General features: G+C 41.3%; 1 protein-coding gene across 1 annotated transcript in view; it reads left to right on the plus strand.

Annotated features, from left to right (window-relative positions):
• The first annotated feature begins 309 nt into the window (after positions 1-309).
• ERICH6 (glutamate rich 6) overlaps positions 310-22,861 on the plus strand; it is a 36,743-nt gene continuing 14,191 nt past the window's right edge. Inside the window, exons 1-12 of the mRNA XM_059065260.2 lie at positions 310-631; positions 1,442-1,499; positions 6,114-6,205; positions 8,695-8,757; positions 9,053-9,108; positions 9,210-9,326; positions 12,057-12,170; positions 13,384-13,541; positions 13,987-14,057; positions 14,895-15,040; positions 19,414-19,499; positions 21,863-22,018. Of these exons, the coding sequence (XP_058921243.2) occupies positions 310-631; positions 1,442-1,499; positions 6,114-6,205; positions 8,695-8,757; positions 9,053-9,108; positions 9,210-9,326; positions 12,057-12,170; positions 13,384-13,541; positions 13,987-14,057; positions 14,895-15,040; positions 19,414-19,499; positions 21,863-22,018 (1,439 nt within the window). The remainder of the gene's footprint in view (positions 632-1,441; positions 1,500-6,113; positions 6,206-8,694; positions 8,758-9,052; positions 9,109-9,209; positions 9,327-12,056; positions 12,171-13,383; positions 13,542-13,986; positions 14,058-14,894; positions 15,041-19,413; positions 19,500-21,862; positions 22,019-22,861) is intronic.

Genomic DNA, 22,861 nt, shown 5'->3' on the forward strand with positions numbered 1-22,861 from the left:
ATTGGAAAGGAAGATCAGTTCACGGCAGGCCGCTAGGGCTTCTCCGAGACACCGGAGAGCAGGTACGAAAGGAGCTTTCAGTGGTCCTATAGCTCCCCATGGTCGCTCCATGCCTCTCCGGCCCTCTCCCCGCAGCGCCAGTCCTCCGGGCTGAAGGGTCCTGCGCCTTTAATCTCCAGACGCGGGGGCCACGCGGCCGGCCGTTGCCCAGGGAGACGGACGCACAGGAGGCCTCGCGCGCCCCGGGCCTGGACCCGCAGGTGTGCCCTGCGCTAGTCGCGATCCCGCTTCTCGCCCGCCGCGGCCAACATGCACTCGCATCACAGCTTCAGAAAGCCCGAGGAGGAGCAGGGCCAGCAGGAGCGGGGGGAGGAGGAGGAGGACACAGCGGCGGCGCACCAGGACAAGGAGCTGGCTCTCCGTGGGGAGGTCAGCGAGGAGTACTTAGGGAAGCTTTTGGCCTTCGCAGATGGCAATGAGGAAGAATGGAAAGCCTTTCGCCCCGGCTTAGCAAGCGTCGTCAGCCCCAGCCTGAGCTCGACGCCGACGCTCAGCCGAACGCCGAGCCTGCAGTGGAGCCAGACGCCGGTGGCCTGCGAGAGGGCGCCCTCCAGCACCTCCTCCCAAAAAAGTACCGCTCCCCGGCCCTCCCAGCCCGTCCCTCGAAGGCTTCCCTGTCCCTAGGGGAGAGCAGGTCCAACTCCTCTAGAGCCTTCGTCTACCCGGCAGTCTGTTTCCAAATACACACAAGACTTCACACACACCCTTATCTCAGTCCCTCAAGACGCTGAAATCTTGACTGAGCGATTGTGACGGTCCACAGTTTAGGAAAAAGGGGAAACGCCTCGTCAAACTGGAAACCGGCAATGCTCTACGGAGTGCTCATTTTATAACACTTCGTGCATTCAGTGATCGCGTCCTCTTACATTCATTCCCTCCCCCCGCCGCCCCCCTCAAACGCGCGCGCGCGCGCGCGCACACACACACCCCCACACGCACACACGCACACACACGCGCGCGCGCGCGCCACTCCTGAAGGAGTAGTGCTTTTAAGGGCGCTCTGCTACTGAAACAGCCCAGCCCAAATCAATTCACTTTTGTGCTTAACTTCCTGGACTGAAACCACTCCAGCCACTTCCTTAAAAAGGAAGGCACAGCAGTTACTTAGAGTAGATTTGTCCATCTCCCAGCATTGACATTCTGGTCAGGATCATTCTTTGTTGGGGCCGCGTGTGTTGAGGGCAGGAGGATGGACTGTCCTACGCGTTACAGGACGTTCAGCAGCGTCCCTGGCCTCTACTTCTGACCATGCCAGTTAGCCGCTACCGGGCTTTGTGACGATCCAAAATGTCTTTAAATGTTTCCTGGGGGGCAAAATTGTCCTTTTCAGAGCCACTGATTTAAAGGGAATGGCTAAATTGTTTAATGTTTCATTCAACAGGTTTTCCTAAAATATTTCAGACATTTAAGAAAGACACGTCTGAAACAAATTTAGATAGGTAAGACATTGTTTTCAGTGTTCTAGATTATTATTTTTTGAAGCTGATGATGTTTACTTTTGGAATAAACATGTCAGGAAGTAGAGTAAAACCATCCAGGGCATTTACAACCAATTTATTCAAAAAGGTGTTTTTTAATCTACACTGTCAGACACTTTGGAGGAGATAGACAGGGTCCCTGCCCATCACCGGCTTATTATCTACCTGTAGAGATGACATGTCTACTTACGAATATAGCATGAAATCATAAATGCCATGTGCACAACTAAGTCTCTATTGGCTAAATTCAGGAGTGATCGGGGACACCTGTGGTGGAGAGCGGAAAGTACAGTCTTTTCTTTTTCTTGTTGTTGTTATTGCTGTGAGCCTCTAAGCACTTCTAACTGCAATAGGAAGACACCAGAGCAACACATTTAGAGTCTTCCCTGAAACCTCACACCAAACATGCGTCCACAATCTCACACTGTTGTTCACCTGAGTCTTGCTTTTATAAGCAACTTTCCATTTCTAAGCAGAAAGAGAATTGTTCTGCCCCACTTACATGTTCTCATTTATCCAAGTCAACATTTTAATAAAAGATAACGTATGTGTACATGGTTAAAACATTAAAGTGGACAAAGCTATAAAATTTAAAATTTCTGTACCCTTCTCCATTTCCACTTCCGCTCACCAGAGTTAACATACTGGGTAACAGTTTGTTTTGTTTCCAGTATAATTTAAATAGCATATTTTCATTCCTTGATTTATTAATTTTTGACATAGCTACTGACTTCCCACCATGAAAGCTGAGGAGTGTAACACACTACTTCCCTCCTCTCCATTTTCAGTAGTTAGGTTATTTTTATATTTTCTAACCTTTGGGACTTTAAAGTATTCAAACCTCTACTTCTTGATTTATCAATTTTAGTAACTATTGACTCTATTTTGAAAAATTAACACCTTAATGCACTTCTACTTCCTTCTCTCTCTCTTCTCACCCTTTCCTCTCCCAATTAACAACAAATTATGTAACAGACTGTATTAAAATATATAATATATAGTCCTGTAAAGTCATATTACTTTACCAAGTTTTATAGTGTTTGCATATTTTGTAAGTATAATTAGCTCTTAGTGCATTGGGTACAAGTTGATTCTAAAAATTGAAGACCAATAACCAATACTCATAATTTCCTGCTACGAACCCAGGGACGTGACTGCGTCCATGCACAAGAAAATGAAATCCTGTGTCTGTTAAAACTTGGCTCCTAAAAGAAGAACTTCTCAACTCTCAGTTGTTTTTAGTTGTCTTCCATTTTTCTGAGCTGGGCTCAACGGCCATACTTTCTTGTTTTCCATATTGCTTTCTTTCTTTTATTCCTTTTCTTTTTGCTGGAGAAACTCCTCAGGTAATTATTTCATATTGATCTCATGGGTAGTCAAATTTCTGAGTTCTTGCCTGTCTTGAAATTTCTTCCTTTTGCCCTCATACTTTATTAATAATATAACCTGGCATAAAAGAATAGGTTTAAAACCATTTCCCCTCAGAGCTCCAAAGACATTGCTTCATTGCCTTCTAGTATCCAGTATTGCTGATCAGTCTGATTTTCAAACGCTTCTGATATTTATTTCCTTCCCTTCATTTCCTCTATTCTTCCCTTTGGAACTCCTACTAGCTGGCTGTTGGACTTCTTGGATATCTTTCAAGATTTTTGGTGTTTACATGCTACAATGTAGCCTTTGTACAGAATTTTTTATTTGGGGATTCATATAATTTCCAAGAACCGATTCTTACTCTCTGAATAGGTGTGTGTGTGTGTGTGTGTGTGTGTGTGTGTGTGTGTATGTGTGTGTGTGTGTGTGTGTGTGTGTGTCTTTAAGTCTCTTTGAGGGTACTGTTATAAAATACTAAAGTTCTCCTTTGTTCTTCGTATTTCTTCTTTTTTCTTTCAAGATCACTTGTTCTGTTTGTTTTTCTTGGTCCTTCTATTCCATGCTATGGATTGTCCTTAAGTGACTGGTAATCCTTGGTTATCCAATTGTATTTCTCAATGAATGACTGACAGGCAGCTCAAACTAGGATAGGAGTCCTGCAGCCAAGTAGCTCTGTTTCCTGGCTGGGCTGGCAGGGCAAGGCTCACTGTGAGCCGTGCGTGGGTGGGCAGGGCAGTCTCAGCCAGCTTCCTGTGGGGTGTCGGCAGGGAGCAGGCAAGGTGGGTAAGCCCACTATTACTAGTTATGATAAGGACACTTTACTGTGTGGCTGGAGTTCCTCATGCATTTCTTTCCTGGGACTCTCCCTTCCTCCTTTTTCACCTAAGCCTGTTGGGTAGGTCCTGAGTAACTCATCCTGCACTCTGATTCTCTTTCAGACCTAAAGCTTCCCCAGGCAGGCTTTTTAGAAACCAGTTCTTTGGGCTTCATCTGGAAATAAACACAACTGTTGCCAACTGCCCTGCGTAAGAGGAGAGGAAGGGGTCTGACTGGCCAGCTGTTCCATGTTCACTCCTTGAGCTACCCTGACGGCCGTCTCCAGCGCCCTCCCCTCTGCATTTGGTCGAGTCCGGGCTAGGAGCTTCTCAGGAGTTCCCTTTGGAAGAACTTTACTTATGTCTCTTACCTTGAGCTGTGGTGGTCTCTGCTCTAGTTTTCCATCAACCTGAGGCCATTTATTTTCTCTCTTTTAAGGACTTCTTCAGTATGACTTGGCTACTGATGACACCGTTCTTGTTTTCCAGGGCTATTGCTTGTCTGTGGGTTTGAAGTGTTTGTTAGTTCAATGAGATCTTGGAAGGAAGGGGAGAATTGTGTGTTCAGGTGCCATCTTGACCTGGACTTTCTATCATATGGGAACCTCTCTTTCCTAAATCGAATTCTTAATTTCTCCTCATAAATCCTCCTAAGAAGATGCTTCTTCTGTACTTCAAAGCATTCTCTGGTGAATTTGGTGACATTGTGTTTTTAAGGAGATCTGTCCTTAAAAGGTACGGAAAGGCAACCAATAATGGCTCAATTTCTACTTTTAATTGCCCTATTACTATTCTGGGGCAAACCTTAGGAGGCAGATGAATCCGGAGAAACACAGGTTTTGGAGCCAAATAGGTCTGGGCCCCATCTGCCTCTGCCATGTTTGATTCTGAGAGGGCCCCCCCCAGAGCCTCAATATTCTTGCCTATAGAAAAGGAATACTGGGCTTCCCTGGTGGCGCAGTGGTTGAGAATCCGCCTGCCGATGCAGGGGACACGGGTTCGTGCCCTGGTCTGGGAAGATCCCACATGCCGCTCAAAAAAAAAAAAAAAAAAAAAAAAAAAAAGAAAAGGAATACTACCTGCTGTATAGCACAGGAGTCTCTACTCAATACTCTGTAATGGCCTATATGGGGAAAGAATCTAAAAAAAAAAAAGTGGAAATAGGTGTATATATATAACTGATTGACTCTGTTGTACACCTGAAACCAACACAACATTGTAAATCAACTATATACTCCAATAAAAATTTTTTAAAAAAGGAAAGGGTATACTAATTCCTACCTCGATTGGTTTTTGTAAAAATAAATGAAGTCATATAAGTAAAGCAACTACTGTGTATCTACCACAACACAGTAAAGTTCTCAGGAAATGTTAATTTTGTTCTTATCCTCCCATGTCTGCCATCTTTACACAGAATTTCAGAAACAGTCTTTCATGTTGGTCCAAGGGAGGCAGAGACCTAGATGAGTTAGGTATTGACTTCGTTAACTACTGTATTGGCAAAGCACTGAAATGTAAAATGTTGTCTAGGGGCTGCTTGTCAATGTTCCTTTACTTTGGTCCCATAACTTTTTCCATGGGAACTTGGACAAACAGGACTCCCCCAGACACTTGTCCAGGTGGCTTCTGCAGAGGAGTTCTCAACACACAATGTTTCAAGGAACAAAGCACCAAAAAAAGGAAGGTGGAGACGTAAGAGAACTGAGAAAGGTGAAAAAGTGACAATCCTAAAGTTGACTAAATTATTTGGGGAATTTTTGTTCGATAATTTTAGAAGAGTCAGCAAATTATGGCAAAAAAAAAAATGGAAATTCAAAGAGGCAAAGGAACTTGAAAAGCAAAGGTATTGTTTACTTGTTACCAGTAACAGTCATTTTAGCTAGTAAAAGTCAATAAATTCCTGCTTCCTGTCATGTAGATGATGACGAACTGATTAAACTGCTTGTGGAAAGAATACAGATCGCTTAATCACAACGCATTTAACTTCAGCCCTTTAAAAAGAGCTTGGATTATTTTAAAGCCATTTTAACATGAACAACTTCTAATTTAAATTCAAGTAAATGTTTAAACACACATACCATCATCGCCGCCACCACCACCAACACACAGCACAGATAGGGGGGTAGTAATTTACTCCGTGAGAGAAATAATACGGTATCGGGAGCCTCCTGGATTGAGAGAGGAGTGCTCCGCAAAGAACAGATATGATGCAAACACACTGTGCCTGACTTTACTGAGGACGTAAGAACGGAAGAAAATATTTCAAAGGAGAAAGAAATCAGGATCTTCTAAGAACATCTGTTATTTGATTGTTAAACGTACTAGATTTAGAAGAACTGCTAATAACTCTATAGGTATACTGAAAACTAACATTTTGTCTAAATTTCAGGGCTGTCTATCACAATCTGTATCCAAGAATTCCAACATCAGTACAAACAGAAGAAAGGTGGCTTCAAGAATTGTCAGGCACGGAGCAGCCGGGTGAGTAGTTTGGTTTTTTAGCTTTTGCTGGGAGATAGGATTGTACGCTGGAAAGGGCACTGGTGTAGATGGCCAGGAGAGCTAGGATTGGATCCCAGCCCCAAAACAAACTAACACCATGACACCTGGGCAAGTCACTTAACCTCACTGACTCTGTTTCTTTCTCTGTTGTCCATAATAATCCTCCTGTAACAGGACTGTTATGAAGATCAAAATGAAACTCAACATTTAAACTCCTTGGCACTGAGCCTTTAATAAATGGTAGCACCTGTGTTCACATCAAGAAATAATCTGCCATCATATTTTGAAACACATCTTTACTTTTTATTATAGAAGTCACATGTGTGCTGTTTTTTTTGTTTGTTTGTTTGTTTTTCGCGGTACGCGGGCCTCTCACTGTTGTGGCCCCTCCCGTTGCGGGGCGCAACCACCTTCGTGTACCATCCTGTGCCTCAAAAGCTAACAGCGCCTCCTCAAAGAAAGGAAATCCCCTGCCATCTCCTGCGTCGTGAATCTCTTCGGCTCTTCAGTTACTTCTTCTTCTTGTCTCTCTCCGTCCTTTCTCTGGGCCTCCGATTCCATCAGGTCTTCATTAGTAAGCTCCTCGTGTCGCACAGCCAACAGTGCTGTACAGTAAAGCACACAAAAGCACAACCAGGGCTTCCCTGGTGGCGCAGTGGTTGAGAATCCGCCTGCCGATGCAGGGGACACGGGTTCGTGCCCTGGTCCGGGAAGATCCCACATGCCGCGGAGCAACTAAGCCCGTGAGCCATGGCCGCTAGGCCTGCGCGTCCGGAGCCTGTGCTCCGCAACGGGAGAGGCCACAACAGTGAGAGGCCCGCGTACCGGAAAAAAAAAAAAAAAAAAAAAAAAAAAAAGCACAACCACTTGTAGAGGATGCGTGCACGTGGCAATGTACGCCAGACATGTGAACTAATTTATGTGATTGGACATGGGAACGCACGCTCGTATCTTTGAAAGTCCGCAACTTGAAGGTTCGTATGTAGGGGACTTAACTGTATTTGGGAAAGCCTGGCTGGCTGTTTGCTGTGAGCTGTTCTTGACCTTGAGGCATTGACTCTGGCTTAGGTTTCACTTTGCTCACGATTGGCTCCCAAGGCGTTAGAGCCCCCTCATCTAATGGAATGGCTTCCTTGTTTGATTACTTTAACAGCAGGAACCTAAGGTACCTTTTCAATTTTTTCATATCTTTTTTTGTAGGTTTTTTTAAATAGAGAACTGATATGCACCTCTTATTAGTTTATTCCTAGGTGTTTTACAGTTGTCTTTTATTGATGTCATAATTGGAATCTTTTTTTTTCCTATTATATTTTCTAATTGGTTATTGTCAATGTATAGGAAAACTATTGATTTCAATGCATTAATCTTGTATCTGATTCCCTTCCTGAACTTTCTTATTCTAATATTTTATCAGTTAAAAGTCCACTAGACAATTACATTTCCTGTGAATAACAGCAGTTTTATCTCTTCTTTAATTTTTTTTTTTACTTAGCAGTGTATGAGGGACATCTTTCCATGTCAGGAAATATTGATCTAATTCCTTGAAATGACTATGTAGTATTCCTTTATATACCTACAGTTACTGTGACTTATGTAATACATCTGATTGTTAGATGTTGCAGGGTTGTTTGGTTTGGTTTGGTTTTGTGTTTTGACCTCTTCCCTATGACAAATAATGCCTTAATCAAAGTCTTGTTCGTTCTTTTTTTTTTTTTTTTTTTTTTTAAATACCTGTGCTGGCATTTCTGTTGGGCAAAATGCCCAAAACGTATTTTTAAATTGTTCAGGTACTCAACATAGGACGTATGTCATCTTCTGAAGCCCATCTCTTTCTCCAGCACCAGCCCTGGCTATACAGGCAAAGTGGGTCTGCCCTCTCCCTTTACCTCTGTCTCATTGTAGGTGGTTCTGATTGGTTTTTCATCATCCCAGAGTCCCGTCTGCTCACCTTTCCAGACATTTACTCCAAGCGGCTCGTGTGTTGATAGATGGCTGTCTTCCCCATTTCCAGTATTGCCCTGGAATCTGTAGAGGGAATTATTCTGGTGGTTTAGTTCACCGTCTTGAACTGGGAACCGCCCTCTCGCCCCAGGCCAGCACTCTTCTCCCTGAAAAATCTTTTGCAGAATAATAGGCATAAATTAGACAGAATAGTAATTTTAAAAGGCAGAACACAAAAGGGTCTGCAAACCATGATTATAATCAAATAAAATATGCATTCGTGTAGCATTCTAGGACTAAAAAAAAGAAGCAAGGAAGCATTTTTTAATGTGATTCATTAGTGGTGAGTCTTCTCTGTTTGTTACTTACTGTTGACAAAACGTTATTTGGGAAAAGGCAAAAAATTTTAAAAATTAAAAATAAAACACAAAAAGGGCACGTATTTTTCCAAGAGGCATATTTTCTTTTGTATTAGGCTTCTTTCATCCTTTGTCAGGATTGATGACAAATGTACACTCTTTTTACAGAGAAGGAAGTGCCCTCCGTAAAGAAGGAAGATGAACCTGAAAATCTAGCTTCTAAATTAAGAGGTAACTGGATGTTTGGCGTCATCCCCTCTGCTGGCAAAGGCAAACTGCCCTTAGGGAACCAGCCTTAACGTTGGACGCTGTCCAAGCCCTTTAGAAAAGAGCTCCCCTAAGAGTATATGCAAGAAGGTGGTGAAGGTAGGGTTTCAGGGCATTTAGACAGCGTGTGTGTGTGTGTGTGTGTGTGTGTGTGTGTGTGTGTGTGTGTGTGTCATGGGCTAGGATCTTCAAACTACAGAAAATGGAATACACTGCACAAAGTTTTTAAACATTCCTTCTGAATCTTTTTTCTCTTCAGCAAAATGGGTAATTAACCCAGAAGAGCCAAAACTAAACATTTTATGTGAGCTGGAGGTAAGAAATGTTTATCAGTCCAACTAGTACACTGAACTTATGGTAAAAATCACTTATTCACTCTTCCATGTTTTTTCTTTCTCCCTCTTTACAAAATTTAGTTCCAGGAAGACTTCGTAACACTTTTTGAGCCCTCTCTGAGAACACTACCCAGCATCGGGCCACCATCTACTCTCACATTCAAACGAGAGAGTTCCAACTTAGAAGTTAAGTTCAAGGTAACTTTCATTTAGATTTCTTTTTGCTTTTACTGTAGTAAATGGTATAAAAAGCCACATGATGATCTGCACAGAAGACAGTGAACATACTTTTACAAAGGAAAGGCAAAGAGCTCATTTACTTGGAATAGCACTTAGGGTGGCTGTATTCGTTTCCTAGGGCCGCTGTTAACAAAATACCAGAAACTAGGTGGCTTACAGTGACGGGGAAGTATTGTTTCACAGTTCTGAAGGCTGGGAGTCCAAAATCAAGGTGTCAGCGAGTCTAACCTGGACGGGAGAGTCCCTCCTTGCCTCTCGGGAGCTCCTGGTGGTGGCCGTCAATCCTCAGCGTTCCTTGGCTTGCAGCTGCAGCACTCCAACCTCTGCCTTCGTCGCCCCAGCACGCTCTGTGTGTCTCTGTCCAAACGTCCCTCTTCTCCAAGGACACCAGTCACATTGGGTTAGCGCCCACCCTAGTGACCTCATCTTAACTTGACTACATCTGCAGAGACCCCGTTTCTAAGTCAGGCCACCTTCACAGGTACCAGGGGTTAGAAATTCAACAGAGCCTTTTGGGGAGCCCAACTCAACCTATAACAGTGGTGTCATAAAGCCTGGCAGCACAGGTGAGCGTTCGCTGTGTTTGATCACATTAAGTGACCAATCAATGTCTGCATTCAGTGGGCAAGGGAGAGGGCACCTTAGTAATTCCATCAGGACACAAAGCACCCCGTTTTGCCACAGAGGTAAGGGACTGACCCGTGGTACGACTATTTACAAACCTGCCCGGCAACGGCCACGTGGCGAGAGCTGCACACTCCCCAGACTGGAACCTCCTTGACTCCTTCTTTGGGGGTGCACTAAAGGTACAGGCGTGTTCGCTGAAGTAAGAGATACCAATCGTGAGGCAGGGCGGCACGGATGTGTGTGCAGGAGGTGACAGGAATGCCGCGTGGCTGCACCAGTGTGGCTGGTGTTCATTGTTATTTTGTGCAGCACGTTGAACTATGCAGTTCTAATGCCTGGTAACACGTTAAATACCTCACGTAACGTAACAGGAGTCAACATTTACTGCTTATACTTGCCCAGGTTTCTAAATTTTATGGTCACCTTACAGACTCTTTGGGCTGAAATTCTTTCTTCAAACATAGCACCTTCCTTTTTCTGAAGCACGAAGGCTTGTATCCAGAAAGTTTCTTGAGCTCTCCTCCCCTGACACCCAGAGATACGCCTGAACGTGAGGAAGGCCTTGGGGACTTGCTTCCACAGAGCTGTGCCTGCACCGGCCCCTGCACAGGGCTGGCTCCACGGGCATCCCTGGGCCGACCTTTCAGGTCTTCCGAGAAGGGCCTGGACGCTGGTCTAGTTCGGGGGCAGCGGCAGCTGGCTGCCCAGCTCTCCTCTTCAGCCACACCCTGTTGAGGTGGAAACGCCAACCCCACTCATGTCTTTTAAAAGCATCTTTACTTACTTTGCCCCCAGGTGCAGGGGTGCACCTGGGGGCGAAGGGGCCGTGGGAGGAGGAGTTCACTACCGAGATGCTGGCGGCACAGTCTGTAGCGGGCCTGGCGTTGCCAAGCTCTTCCTGCCTATTCCATCATTTGGTAGCTGTCCTGGATTCATCACCACCATCTCTCTCTTACAAGGCTTTCCTCCCTGAGTGTTCGGCTCTCAGCGATGTGCAGTACATATGATCGGGTACTTTCAATGGCCTGATTACACTGCACTGTACTCTAGGGTCCCTGGCTGCACCGGACATCTCAGTCCCCCTTTGGCCCTGTGGCGGTCACTTTGCCAGGCTCCGAGAATAGTTTCCATGGCAACTACAGGTGCCCTGGTGGTTCCGTGACACGCGAGTCATGATCTGGGTCTTTTCCTGGAGGCCTGTGCCGAGGTTTGGCTGCTCTCCTGCCAGGAGCCTCTGCAGCCACAGCCATGACCTCAGATCACTAACAGGGCCATAGTGCATGCACCCCTCACTGAGTCACCTGCGCCCCTAACTCCCAGCCCCCTGTTGCTTCCCCTAGCCCCCCCTCCCGCTCCTGGATTACCTTCACAGCACAGACAGCAGAATGTGGTACCCCAACTGGGGCTTCCCTTGAGAAAGGACTCTAATTTATTTTAGAAAGTTAAGCATTGTAAACAGTGGCCTACATCGTAACGTCAAGACTTTTTCCTAGCTGACACTTCTTGAAAGAGCTTATGGTATTTAAACACCTTAGACCATTTACACAAAATCAAATATGTGTTCTCCTTTGTGTCCCGCATCTAGCCACACACTGTACGTGCCCCTGGCTCGACAAGGGACACTGATGTCAACAGTGAATTCATTTCTGCAACTTTCTTCTTACACTGAGGAGGCATCCCAAGGGCCCGCAGAGCTCCCGATGGGCTCAGCTGCACCCCAACGAGCTGCGCCGCAGAGGCCTCCAAAACACCCCTTCAGCCTCCCCAGCCCTTAACAGCCCTTGAATAGAAATGACGTCTCATTTCTGGAATATACAGATAGATCCTGCTGGCGTGGTGCCTTCCGATACAGGATCTCAGACCCGAGAGTTCCCTACTAACCATCGCTGGGGGCCCTCATGTTGTCTGACAGGAGTTCTCAAGCAGGTTCGTACATCCCTCATCACCCCTGTCGTCTGACTGGACATCCGCTGGCCCTGTCCAGGGCTCTGGCTCCGCCTGCCCTGAGAGCCTCTGGGCCTCCTTGTGGGCACGTCTTCATTTTTGTTCTCCTCTCTGCAGCGAGAAGAGGAGGAGGTATCGCCCACGTGTGAATTCTGTGGGAGCGATCTAAGAACATTTCTCTCCAATGTGGACCGTTCCTGTGACTACAGTAGCTCTGAACTAGTAGAACATGTAAGTTCTAAAGCAGGTTCACTGAGGAAATAGTGTTACTTTTAGACACTAATTTAAACATAAGTAGTATTTTCTTCTGCATCTTTTCACTGCCTTTCTTTTTCTTTTTTTTTTTTTTTTTTTTTGGCTGCACTGCATGGCTTGTGGGATCCTAGTTCCCTCACCAGGGATCGAACCTGGGACCCTGGCAGTGAAAGCCCAGAATCCTACCTAACCACTGCACTGCCAGAGGATTTCCTGCGTTGCCATTCTTAAGAGAGTTATGTATTAGCCGTCAGGGCAATGCAAATCATAACCACAATGGGATACAATTTCACACCCACTAGTATGGCTATAACCCCAAAGACAGATAATAACAAGGGTTAGCAAGGATGTAGAGACGCTGGAACCCTCATACAGTGCTGAAGGGGAATATAAAACGATGCAGCCGCTTTGGAAAACAGTCGGGCAAGTCCTCACAAAGTTACACATACAGATACCATATCACCCAACAAACAATTCCATTCCTAGGTATATACCCAAGAAAATTAACAACATATGTCCACCCAGAAACGCGTATACAAATGTTCACAGCAGCGTGATTCATTAACAGCCAGAAAGTGAAAACAACCCATTTGTCAACTGATGAAAGGGTAAATAAGTGTGGGGTATCCATACAACGAAATATTATGCAGCCATAAAAAGAAAGGAAGTACTTATACATGCTACGACATAAATGTAAATATTATGCTAAGTGAAAGAAGCAAGTCACAAAGTACCACAGGTTGTATGATTCCATTTATATGAACTGTACAGAACAGGCAAATCTATAAAGACAGCCAATAGATTAGTGGCTGCCAGGGGCTGAGAGGAGAGGAGAATAAGGAGCAACTGTTAATGGGTACAGGTTTCAGTTTCTAAAACTGATTGTTGTGATGGTTGCAAAATTCTGTGACTGTATTGGGTTGGCCAAAAAGTTCACTCGGGGTTTCCTACAACGTTATGGAAAAACCTGAGTGAACTTTTTGGCCAGCCCAACACTAAAAACCATTGACTTGTACACTTGAAATGGGTGAATTGTATGATATGTGAATTATATCTCAATAAAACTGTTACCAAAAAAATGTTATGTTAGATTGTTATCCAAAACCCCATTACCATTTTTTGGGTTTTTTCCCTCCTGTAATTATCTTCATCTAGGACTGATGAGATGAAAATGAACTCTGTTTTTCAGACCTCCTGTTGTAGTTATTTCCAAAATCTGATTGACTACATCTATGAGGAAAAACAAAAAATCCAAAGCCCTAAAGCTGAATTAATCTGTATTGACCCTCATGCCGCCCACGGCAGTGAAGTCGACAGACTCAAAGCAAAGGAAAAAGCTTTGCGGAGGTAACAGTGAGCCTTTGATATTGAAACTCAGATAGGCCCACTTGGTTAGAGAGTTTTTTTGTAAAATGAACCTCATTTTCTCAAAATAGATAATTTTGAAGATGCATTCCCAGTGAAGAAACAAAAATTGGCCAAAGCAAACTTATTGCAATTCCTGGTGGACATTGTAAGAGTCAGAAGATTTCAGAAACTCAGTGAACTCACTGACTTAAGAGTAGAAATTTGCCAACCCCAAATTCGCAGGGCAATTCAGAATTCCTATATTGGAGAAATCTGTCCACTAAATATAGTAGAAACACACGCACACTGCCTAAATGACTTGATTCACAAGTAATAACAGATAAAAATAACAAGGAATAGAGTTTAAACAGTAAAAATTTATAGTATACTGTTTTAAACTTCCAACATATTTCAGACTTATGCATCATACTTTTTGATTTTGTAGAAAACAGGAGCGACAAATGGCCAGACACTATGCAATATTAACAAAAGAACAGACTACTTTCTCTGAAGAAGGTAAGTTCCTTAACGCTGATGTTATAGATCAGAAAGCTCATATGTTTGACCAAGAGCAAATATTGACGTATTCTAAAAATAACATTTACATTTTTCATTTTGGTCAATAAATACATCAGTCAAAATGGCTCAGAAAATCCCGCTTTTCCATCATCTGGCTTTTGAAGTTTTTAGTCTTCAACTCACTGTTGTAATTGATTGAAATAAATTAGCAACATCTATAGAGCACTTTACAGATAGCTAGAAAGAGCTTTTGAGTTCATTGTCTCTCGTTTTATCAAACATACATTCCACTTTGTTTCAAGCTAGGATATGGAAAATCTGTCAAAAATAAATCAGATTCCTTTCTTATAGGCAGGCCCCATCGGTCAGCTGGCCAGTATAGCTGTAGTACTGGTACAACTGAAGGGGCACCGATTTTAGAATCATAGGTTCTGGATCTATGTCCTTGCTTTTCTCCTCATAGGCTGCCCAACTGGGGATAAATTATTTAATATTTCTGAGCATCAGGCTCCTCCTCTATGACTCAGAGCCATTGAAAAGATACTTAGAGATTTTTTTTTCAGCTAAACCCCTAGTATGAAATTCCTTGGTATTCAACTGTTTTCTACTAAACCTAAGGCCAGAAAATTCCACGTAATAAAAATCATCGTTATTTTTCTTTCAACCAAATGAGAATTTCTCATTTTTTTAAACAAAAGAGGGAGGTCCTCATTTTTCTTCCATTAAAAAAATGTCCAATGAGTCAATGCATCCGTAACAGAGTCTGAAATTTCATTTTAGAAGAGAGGTCTTGGAAAGTTTTAAACATCATATATGTATTTCTTTTCCCATTAGATGCAAAGCAGTTTAAAACAATTTCTTATCAACTTTCCACGGATATTCCAGAAGTAAAGTCAGCTAAGGAAGAACTAACTGATTATCAACTAGACAAAAGAAATATATCCATTGTTTGTTGTGATTCTAGGATAGCATGTGGAAAGGTAATTAGCTTGTAATTTTATTTGCTACTCTTTAAAAATCAGTTTTACCTAAAATTATAAAAGCTGTCATGAGGAATATGGCAGCTTGGCTACATGACTCATTTAACTATTTGTCAAAAAGAATTGGTATGGACTTGGCCTTTTAACTTATACTAGACTTTATAACAATGCTTTACATATGTTTTATGAGGGGGTATTTTGGTTAAAGCCTTTTTACTTTAAAATTTGGAACCCTTTAGAAAACTAAAAAGAATGGGAGAAAATCATCAGAAGTCTCACCCACATCCCAAAAGTCATTATTAATATTTCAATATTATATAGATCTGCACTGCCCAATATGGTAACAAATACTCCACATGGCTATCCAAATTTAAAATAATTAAAATTAAATAAGTAAATAAAATGTAATTCTTCAGTCATGCTAGCCACATTTCAAGTGTTAAATAGCTGTGTGTGAATAAAGGCAACCATATTGCAGGACAGATACAGAAAATTTTTATGGTCACTACAAGTTCTATTAGACAGCACTGTTCTAGAGTTTTTAAGCATAGGTTTCTGTTAACACACTTGTAATTCTATTACACATGTAATTTTTATCCCTTTTATCAACATTTTTTCCATGATATTACATAGTTTACATTAACATCATTTTAATATCTATGTGCCTTTTCATATAGTTTAACCATTGCTTTCAATATCTTTGTGTATAAATTTACACTATACTAAATATGGTTCCCCAGAATAGATCCCTAGAAATTTAAACTCCTGAGACCAGTTTTGTTTCTCCTGGGTGATATAGAATTTAAGGCATGGCAGTGAACTGAGGTTCTGACAGAATCAAATCCAAATCCTGTCTGAGGGAAGGTCGCTTATCTAGCCTTGAAATCGCTCCTACAAATTATCTTTCAAGTTCAATTACCAGCACACAGTGAAAAATAATTAAGAACACAAGGAAACTCAACACCACAACTGAAAACTCAGAGGATTAGTATCAATAAGAAAAGATCTACAAAGACTTTGAAAACTGAAGTAATCTAACTATGTTTATGAAAACAAAAGATCAGCTTGAAGATATATGGAGGGAACAGAAAACTATAAAGGGACATACAACTGAAAAGAAAAAAATGAACTTATAGAAATGAAAAATACAAAAACTGAAAGTAAAAACTTAAAAGATGAGAGTTAAATGCAGGTTAGACCCAACTAAAGAAAGAACTAATGACCTGAAAGAAAGGTTAAAAGAAAACTATCAAAATTTACCCCAAAATTTACATGGGGGCAAAATAAGGTAAGGAATACAGAAAAGTGTGTATAATATGAAAATAGAATGAGGGGTCTAAAATGTATTTGTTCAGAATCCCAGAAGAAGAGGAAAAAGATAATCAGGCAAAGGCAGTATGTGAAGAGATAATGTATGATAATTTTCCAAAACTGATAAAAGAGACCTATTCACAGATTTAAGAATCCCAGTGAATCCCAAGCAGGATGAACGAAAAAAATAAAATAAAGTAAAATAAAAATAAATCCTAGACACAGTATAGTGAAACTGCAAAACACCAAAGACAAAAAGAAAATCTAAAGATTAGCAGAGAAAAAGAAGTCTGTTTACATTTAAAAGAGAACAGTTAGAAATCAGATAACCTCCCAACAGCAACAATGGAAGCCAATATAATGTCTTCAGTGTGCTGAAAGAAAATAACAGTCAGTCTAGAAGCCTATACCCAGTTAAAATATCTTTCATGAAAATACGCCCCCAAAAGACATGGTCTGGCAAAACAGAGTTTGTCACTAGTAGCCTCTGACTAAAAGGAATTCTGAAGAATGTTCTTTGTGTAGGTGGATAGTATGAGATTCAAGAAAGATGAAGAGCAAAGAAAAGCATTCATGGGATGTATGTATAAAACTAAAAGTTGACTGATAAAACAATAATAATAATAATGGCTCAAGGACTTTCAAGAAACAGTATAGAGTAAAAATGCTTGAAAAAAATAGTACATGATTTGGCAAGAAAGCTAAATGCAATTATAGTGTTCTAAAAGTCCTTGGTTTGGGAGAAGGGCAAACACATAGTTTAAACTCAGACTTTGATAAATTAAGTTTGCTTACTGAAATTTCTGGGGTAGCCAGAAAAATAACAAGTAGAGAGTATAACTTACAAGCTATCAGAGGCAGAGCAAAAAAATTAGAATAATACACTTTAAATGCCCCCCAAAAGATAAGAAAGAATAAGGGAAAAGAAAAACACATAACAGAGGACAAACAGAACACATCAAGGAATGTCAGTAGTTATATGTAAATAGAGTAAATACTTCATTTAATAAACAAAGAGCGCCAGACAATTTTTTTAAGGAAAAATTCCAACCATATACTGATTACAAGAGACTATATCTAAAATATAAGGATAGGGGCTTCCCTGGTGGCACAGTGGTTGAGAATCCGCCTGCCAGCACAGGGAACACGGGAGTTTTAATTCATTCCCCTATTGAGTATTACATAGAAAGTAAAATAGTTAAGCTTAGAGGTACAACAAGGAATATCTCTTTGTATTACTTTCTTCATCTTCCCATATTCCACTAGTGTTTTTCTCAAATGAACTTCAAGAGCAACCTTGAAAAGACACCAGATGCTGCAGCTTATACTGGAGTATAAAGTCAGTTTATTGAAGTATAATTTATAGTAAAACTCACCTTCTTATATGTACAGCTCCATTAATTTTGACAGTTACATAATCACCACTACAACCAGGACACAGAATATCTCCACTGTGCTAGGGCTGGGTTTTTTTTTTTTTTAATCTTCTTTTGTTTTTATAACAATATGCATATAAAGTAAAAGTAGATAAATAAAAAATAAACCTGATTGAAAAATTGGCATAAGACCTGAATAGGTATTTTTTTTAAAGAAAACATACAGATGGCCAACATCATTAATCATCAGGGAAATACAAACTAAAACCACAATGAGGGGCTTCCCTGGTGGCGCAGTGGCTGGGGATCCGCCTGCCGATGCAGGGGACGAGGGTTCGTGCCCCAGTCCGGGAGGATCCCACGTGCCGCGGAGCAACTGGGACCGTGAGCCGTGGCCGCTGAGCCTGCGCGTCCGGAGCCTGTGCTCCGCAGCGGGAGAGGCCGCGGCGGTGAGAGGCCCGCGTACCACAAAAACAAACAAACAAACAAAAAAACCCACAATGAGGTATCACCTCACATCTGTCATTATGGCTGTCATCAAAAAGAACACAAATAACAAATGTTGACAACGATGTGGAGAAAAGGGAACCCTTGTGCACTGTTAGTGGCAATGTACATTGGTGCAGCCACTGTAGAAAACAGTGTGGAGGTTACTAAAAAACTAAAAATAGAACTACTGTATGACCCAGCAATTCCACTCTTGGGTGTATATCTGAAAAAAATGAAAACACTAATTCAAAAAGATACATGCACCCCAATGTTCATAGCAGCATTTTTTACAATAGCCAAGATATGGACGCAAACTAAGTGTCCATCAACAGACAGATAAAGAAGATGCAGTGTGTATATATATATATGACACATACACACATATATATGGGAATACCACTCAGCCATAAAAAAGAATGAAATTTTGCCATTTGCAACAACATGGATGGAGGGTATTTGGCTAAGTGAAATAAGTCAGAGAAAGACAAATACTGCATTATATCATTTATATGTAGAATCTAAAAGAAAACAAACTAGTGAATATAACAAAAAAGAAAACAGATTCACAGACATGGAGAACAAACTAGTATTTTCCAGTGGGGAGAGGGAAGTGGGGAGGGGTAAGATAGGGGTAGGGGGTTAAGAGGTACAAACTGCTATGTATAAAATAGATAAGCTACAAGTATATATTGTACAGCACAGAGAATAGAGGCAATATTTTATAATAACTATAAATGAAGTACAACCTTTAAAAATTGTGAATCACTATGTTGTTCGCCTGAAACTTCTATAACGTTGCACATCAACTGTACTTCATTTTTAAAAAATACCTACCATATGATAAGTTCTTTTTAAGTGTTTGCTGTTATGATGATGATGATTACTTAAAATGTAATTCTGACTGAAGCCTGAGCACTCTCTTCTATCTTGTTCTAGTGAATAAAAATTGTTTTTAATTTTTAAATAAAGACAAAAAAACACTCTCAAACAGATAAGTAATGTCAGGTTCCTGCCAGAAAGGTTTAATCAGGTTATCTGCAGGGGTTAGGGACAATCGTTAATGATTCCTAAGGATTGTTCCCTGTTGCTGATTCAGGATCAAAAATTTAAGTTATGCAATGGTTTGTGTGGTGTCTAGCAAGCAGAGGACGTCTGTTGTCATCATGTAACTGTCCTTTTGTTTTCTACGGTGTATAGATCATGACAAATGAGCTCTTTGAAAAGCACTACAAGCATGGGAGCAAGTTTCTGACTGCATTTCCAGACGGGACAACACAAATATTGTATCCTTTCTTTCAACAACTTATTTTCGTTAGCTTTATTTCTTCACAGAAAGATAAAGAAAAAACAGATTGAAAAATATGAAGGTGGGCTTCCCTGGTGGCGCAGTGGTTGAGAGTCCGCCTGCCGATGCAGGGGACGCGGGTTCGTGCCCCGGTCCGGGAGGATCCCACATGCCGCGGAGCGGCTGGGCCCGTGAGCCATGGCCGCTGAGCCTGCGCGTCCGGAGCCTGTGCTCCTCAACGGGAGAGGCCACAGCAGTGAGAGGCCCGCGTACCGCAAAAAAAAAAAAAAAAAAAAAAAAAAAAAAAAAAAAAAATGAAGGAAAAAAATAGTTATTACCAAATCCTACCACCCAGAGCAAAGCTGTTAACATCTTTTCATACATTTGCCTTACTTTTTTCCTATGAGTAATTATATAATTCTTTAAAAATTAATTCTTCAACTAGTTATTCATATTTTGTAACTTGCTCCCTTTATATAATATTATACAATAAATATTATACAATAAGTACTCATAAATGTTATGAGTATATAATATGCAATAGAGATATAACACCATCTTTGTAAGCACACGGCATTCCATCACAGTGATGTAATTCCTTTCATCTATCCCCTATTACTAATCAAAGGTGGTTTCACAATTTTTAGCTGTTTTATACAACAGCTACATGAAGAGCTTTGTGCATACTTCGCTGCACACTTATCACTTACTTCCCTGAATTAAATACCTAGGGATAGAAATTCTGGGTAAGAAAGTATGGCCATTTTAAAGGTTTAATAGATTTTGCCCCCCAGAAAATGTATACCAGTTTACACATCCATGAGCAGCATGTTACTTTTTAATACAAAAATTCAATATCCATTTTATGGAACACTCAGTTACTGATCACTTGAACTTCTGCCTCATGATCAGACCATTTGCTATTTTGACACAAAGGCCATTTAGTATCTCCAGGAAAGTAAAACAAAACAAAACTATGAAATGAGAAGGACTTTTTGGCAAACTAAGGGCCTCATTTTGTAGGAGAAAGTCATTTTTAGTCATAGTTGCCTAAATGTTTAGTCAAACCCCAGTAAGAAACCAGAAAAATGGCTTTCATGGCATAGGAAGTGTAATGAAGTTTTAGTTTCCTAGGCCCTTTGAGAAAGAGTGTAGGTTGTTTTCACTCCTCTTTTTTTTTTTTTTTTTTTTTGTACGCGGGCCTCTCACTGTTGTGGCCTCTCCCGTTGCGGAGCACAGGCTCCGGACGCGCAGGCTCAGTGGCCACGCCTCACGGGCCCAGCCGCTCCGCGGCACGTGGGATCTTTCCGGACCGGGGCACGAACCCGTGTCCCCTGCATTGGCAGGCGGACTCTCAACCACTGTGCCACCAGGAAAGCCCTGTTTTCCCTCCTTTGAAGGCTATGGCTGATTTTCAAAATGATTCAGAATCAATTTTGTGTTTACTTCACCTCTGGACTTCCGATCAGCTGAGATAGGACTGAATATTAACAGTTAGTGAATTATCCTCAGTATATTTTATACTTTTTGATGCTATTGTAAGTGGAATTATTTTAATTTCATTTTCAAAATGTTCACTGCTAGTGTATAGAAATACAACTTACTTTTATATATTGACCTTTTAGCCTACAGCCCTACTGAACTCTGGTTAGTTCTAACATTGTTTTGTGGATTCCTTAGGATTTTCTATATACAAGAGCATGTTATCTGCAAATAGAGATAGATTTACTTCTTCCATCTCCAATCTCAATGTCTTCATTTCTTTTTCTTTCACAAAATTTTCCTGACTGGAACCTCCAGCGTGAGGTTGAACAGCAGTGGAAAGAGTGAACATTTTTGTTTAGTTCCTGATCCTAGGGGGAAAACACCTAGTCTTTCATCATTAAGTATGATGTCAACTCTGGGGTTTTGTTAGACATTCTTTATCAGGTTGAGGAGGCTCCCTTCTATTCCTAGTTCACTGAGTCATTTATCATGAAAAGGTACTGGATTTTGTCAGATGCTTTTTCTGCATCTATTGAGATGATCATCTGTTTTTTTGCTCTTTATTCTATCAATATAGTATGTTTCATTAATTTATTTTTAGATGGTAAGCCAACCTTGCATTCCTGGGATAAACTCCACTTTGTCGTGGTACATAATCCTTTTTATATGTTGCTAGATTCCATTTGCTGGTATTTTTGTTGAGTATTTTTGTGTCTCATAAATATACTTTGATCCACACAAAAAGCATGAAATTATTGTGTAATAACCCTCCCACTTTCAGAATGCTTTATAGTTTCAAAGGGCTCTCTTATAAATTGAATTTATTCCCAGTATAAAGACCATCAGAATAACTCGAATGACCTTATCTGATCTCAGCTACCCATCTGGAAACCTAGCCATCATCCGAGTGCCCAATAAGATAAATGGCTTCACTTGCATAGTCCAAGAAGACATGCCCACTAACCCTGCAATCCTGGCAGTGCTAGACTCTTCGGGTAGAAGTTCCTGCTATCATCCCAATGGAAACGTCTGGTAGGCTTCTAGGTTCCTCCTGCTGTCATTTTGTTTCTCGGGTTTTGTGAAATTTTATTTTTTCAACTTTATTGAGATATAATTCACATATACTGTGTAAGTTAAAAGTGTACAGCGTGTCGATTTGATACACTTATATGGTGCAAAATGATTACCTCTATAGCATTAGCTAACACCGGCAACATGTCACATAATTACCATTTCTTTTTTGTGTTGAGAACATTTAAGATATACTCTCTTAGCAACTTTCAACTTTATAATACAGTGTTAACTATAATCACTATGCTATACATTAGATACCCAGATCTTATTCATCTTACAACTAGAAGGACAAAAATAGCTTTAAGAAGATTTATTTATGTTAGTGGTCTTTAGATAGTAATGTTCAACTCAGATAAATTTTGGGGTTTTTTGGCGGTACGTGGGTCTCTCACTGTTGTGGCCTCTCCCATTGCGGAGCACAGGCTCCGGACGCGCAGGCGCAGCGGCCGTGGCTCACGGGCCCAGCCGCTCCGCGGCACGTGGGATCTTCCCGGACCGGGGCACGAACCCGTGTCCCCCGCATCGGCAGGCGGACTCTCAACCACTGCGCCACCAGGGAAGCCCTCAGATAAATTTTTGATTTATGTCATTCCATATGCTGCTTGGTGGAAAAATCACAGGCAACTACGTAAAACAAAGCTCATCATATTTTTTTTCTATAAACAGAAAGAAAATATAAACTATACAATTTTAATATTAGAAAAAAATCTCTAAATAAATTATATGGCCATCCTAGGGATCTGAGATATGAGCCCAGGAAGTCTCTCTAGAGGCTATACCCTGATAATGTTTTCCTGGCTT

The sequence above is a fragment of the Kogia breviceps genome, chromosome 5 (genome assembly GCF_026419965.1).
Source record: "Kogia breviceps isolate mKogBre1 chromosome 5, mKogBre1 haplotype 1, whole genome shotgun sequence".
Taxonomy (NCBI): Eukaryota; Metazoa; Chordata; class Mammalia; order Artiodactyla; family Physeteridae; genus Kogia; species Kogia breviceps.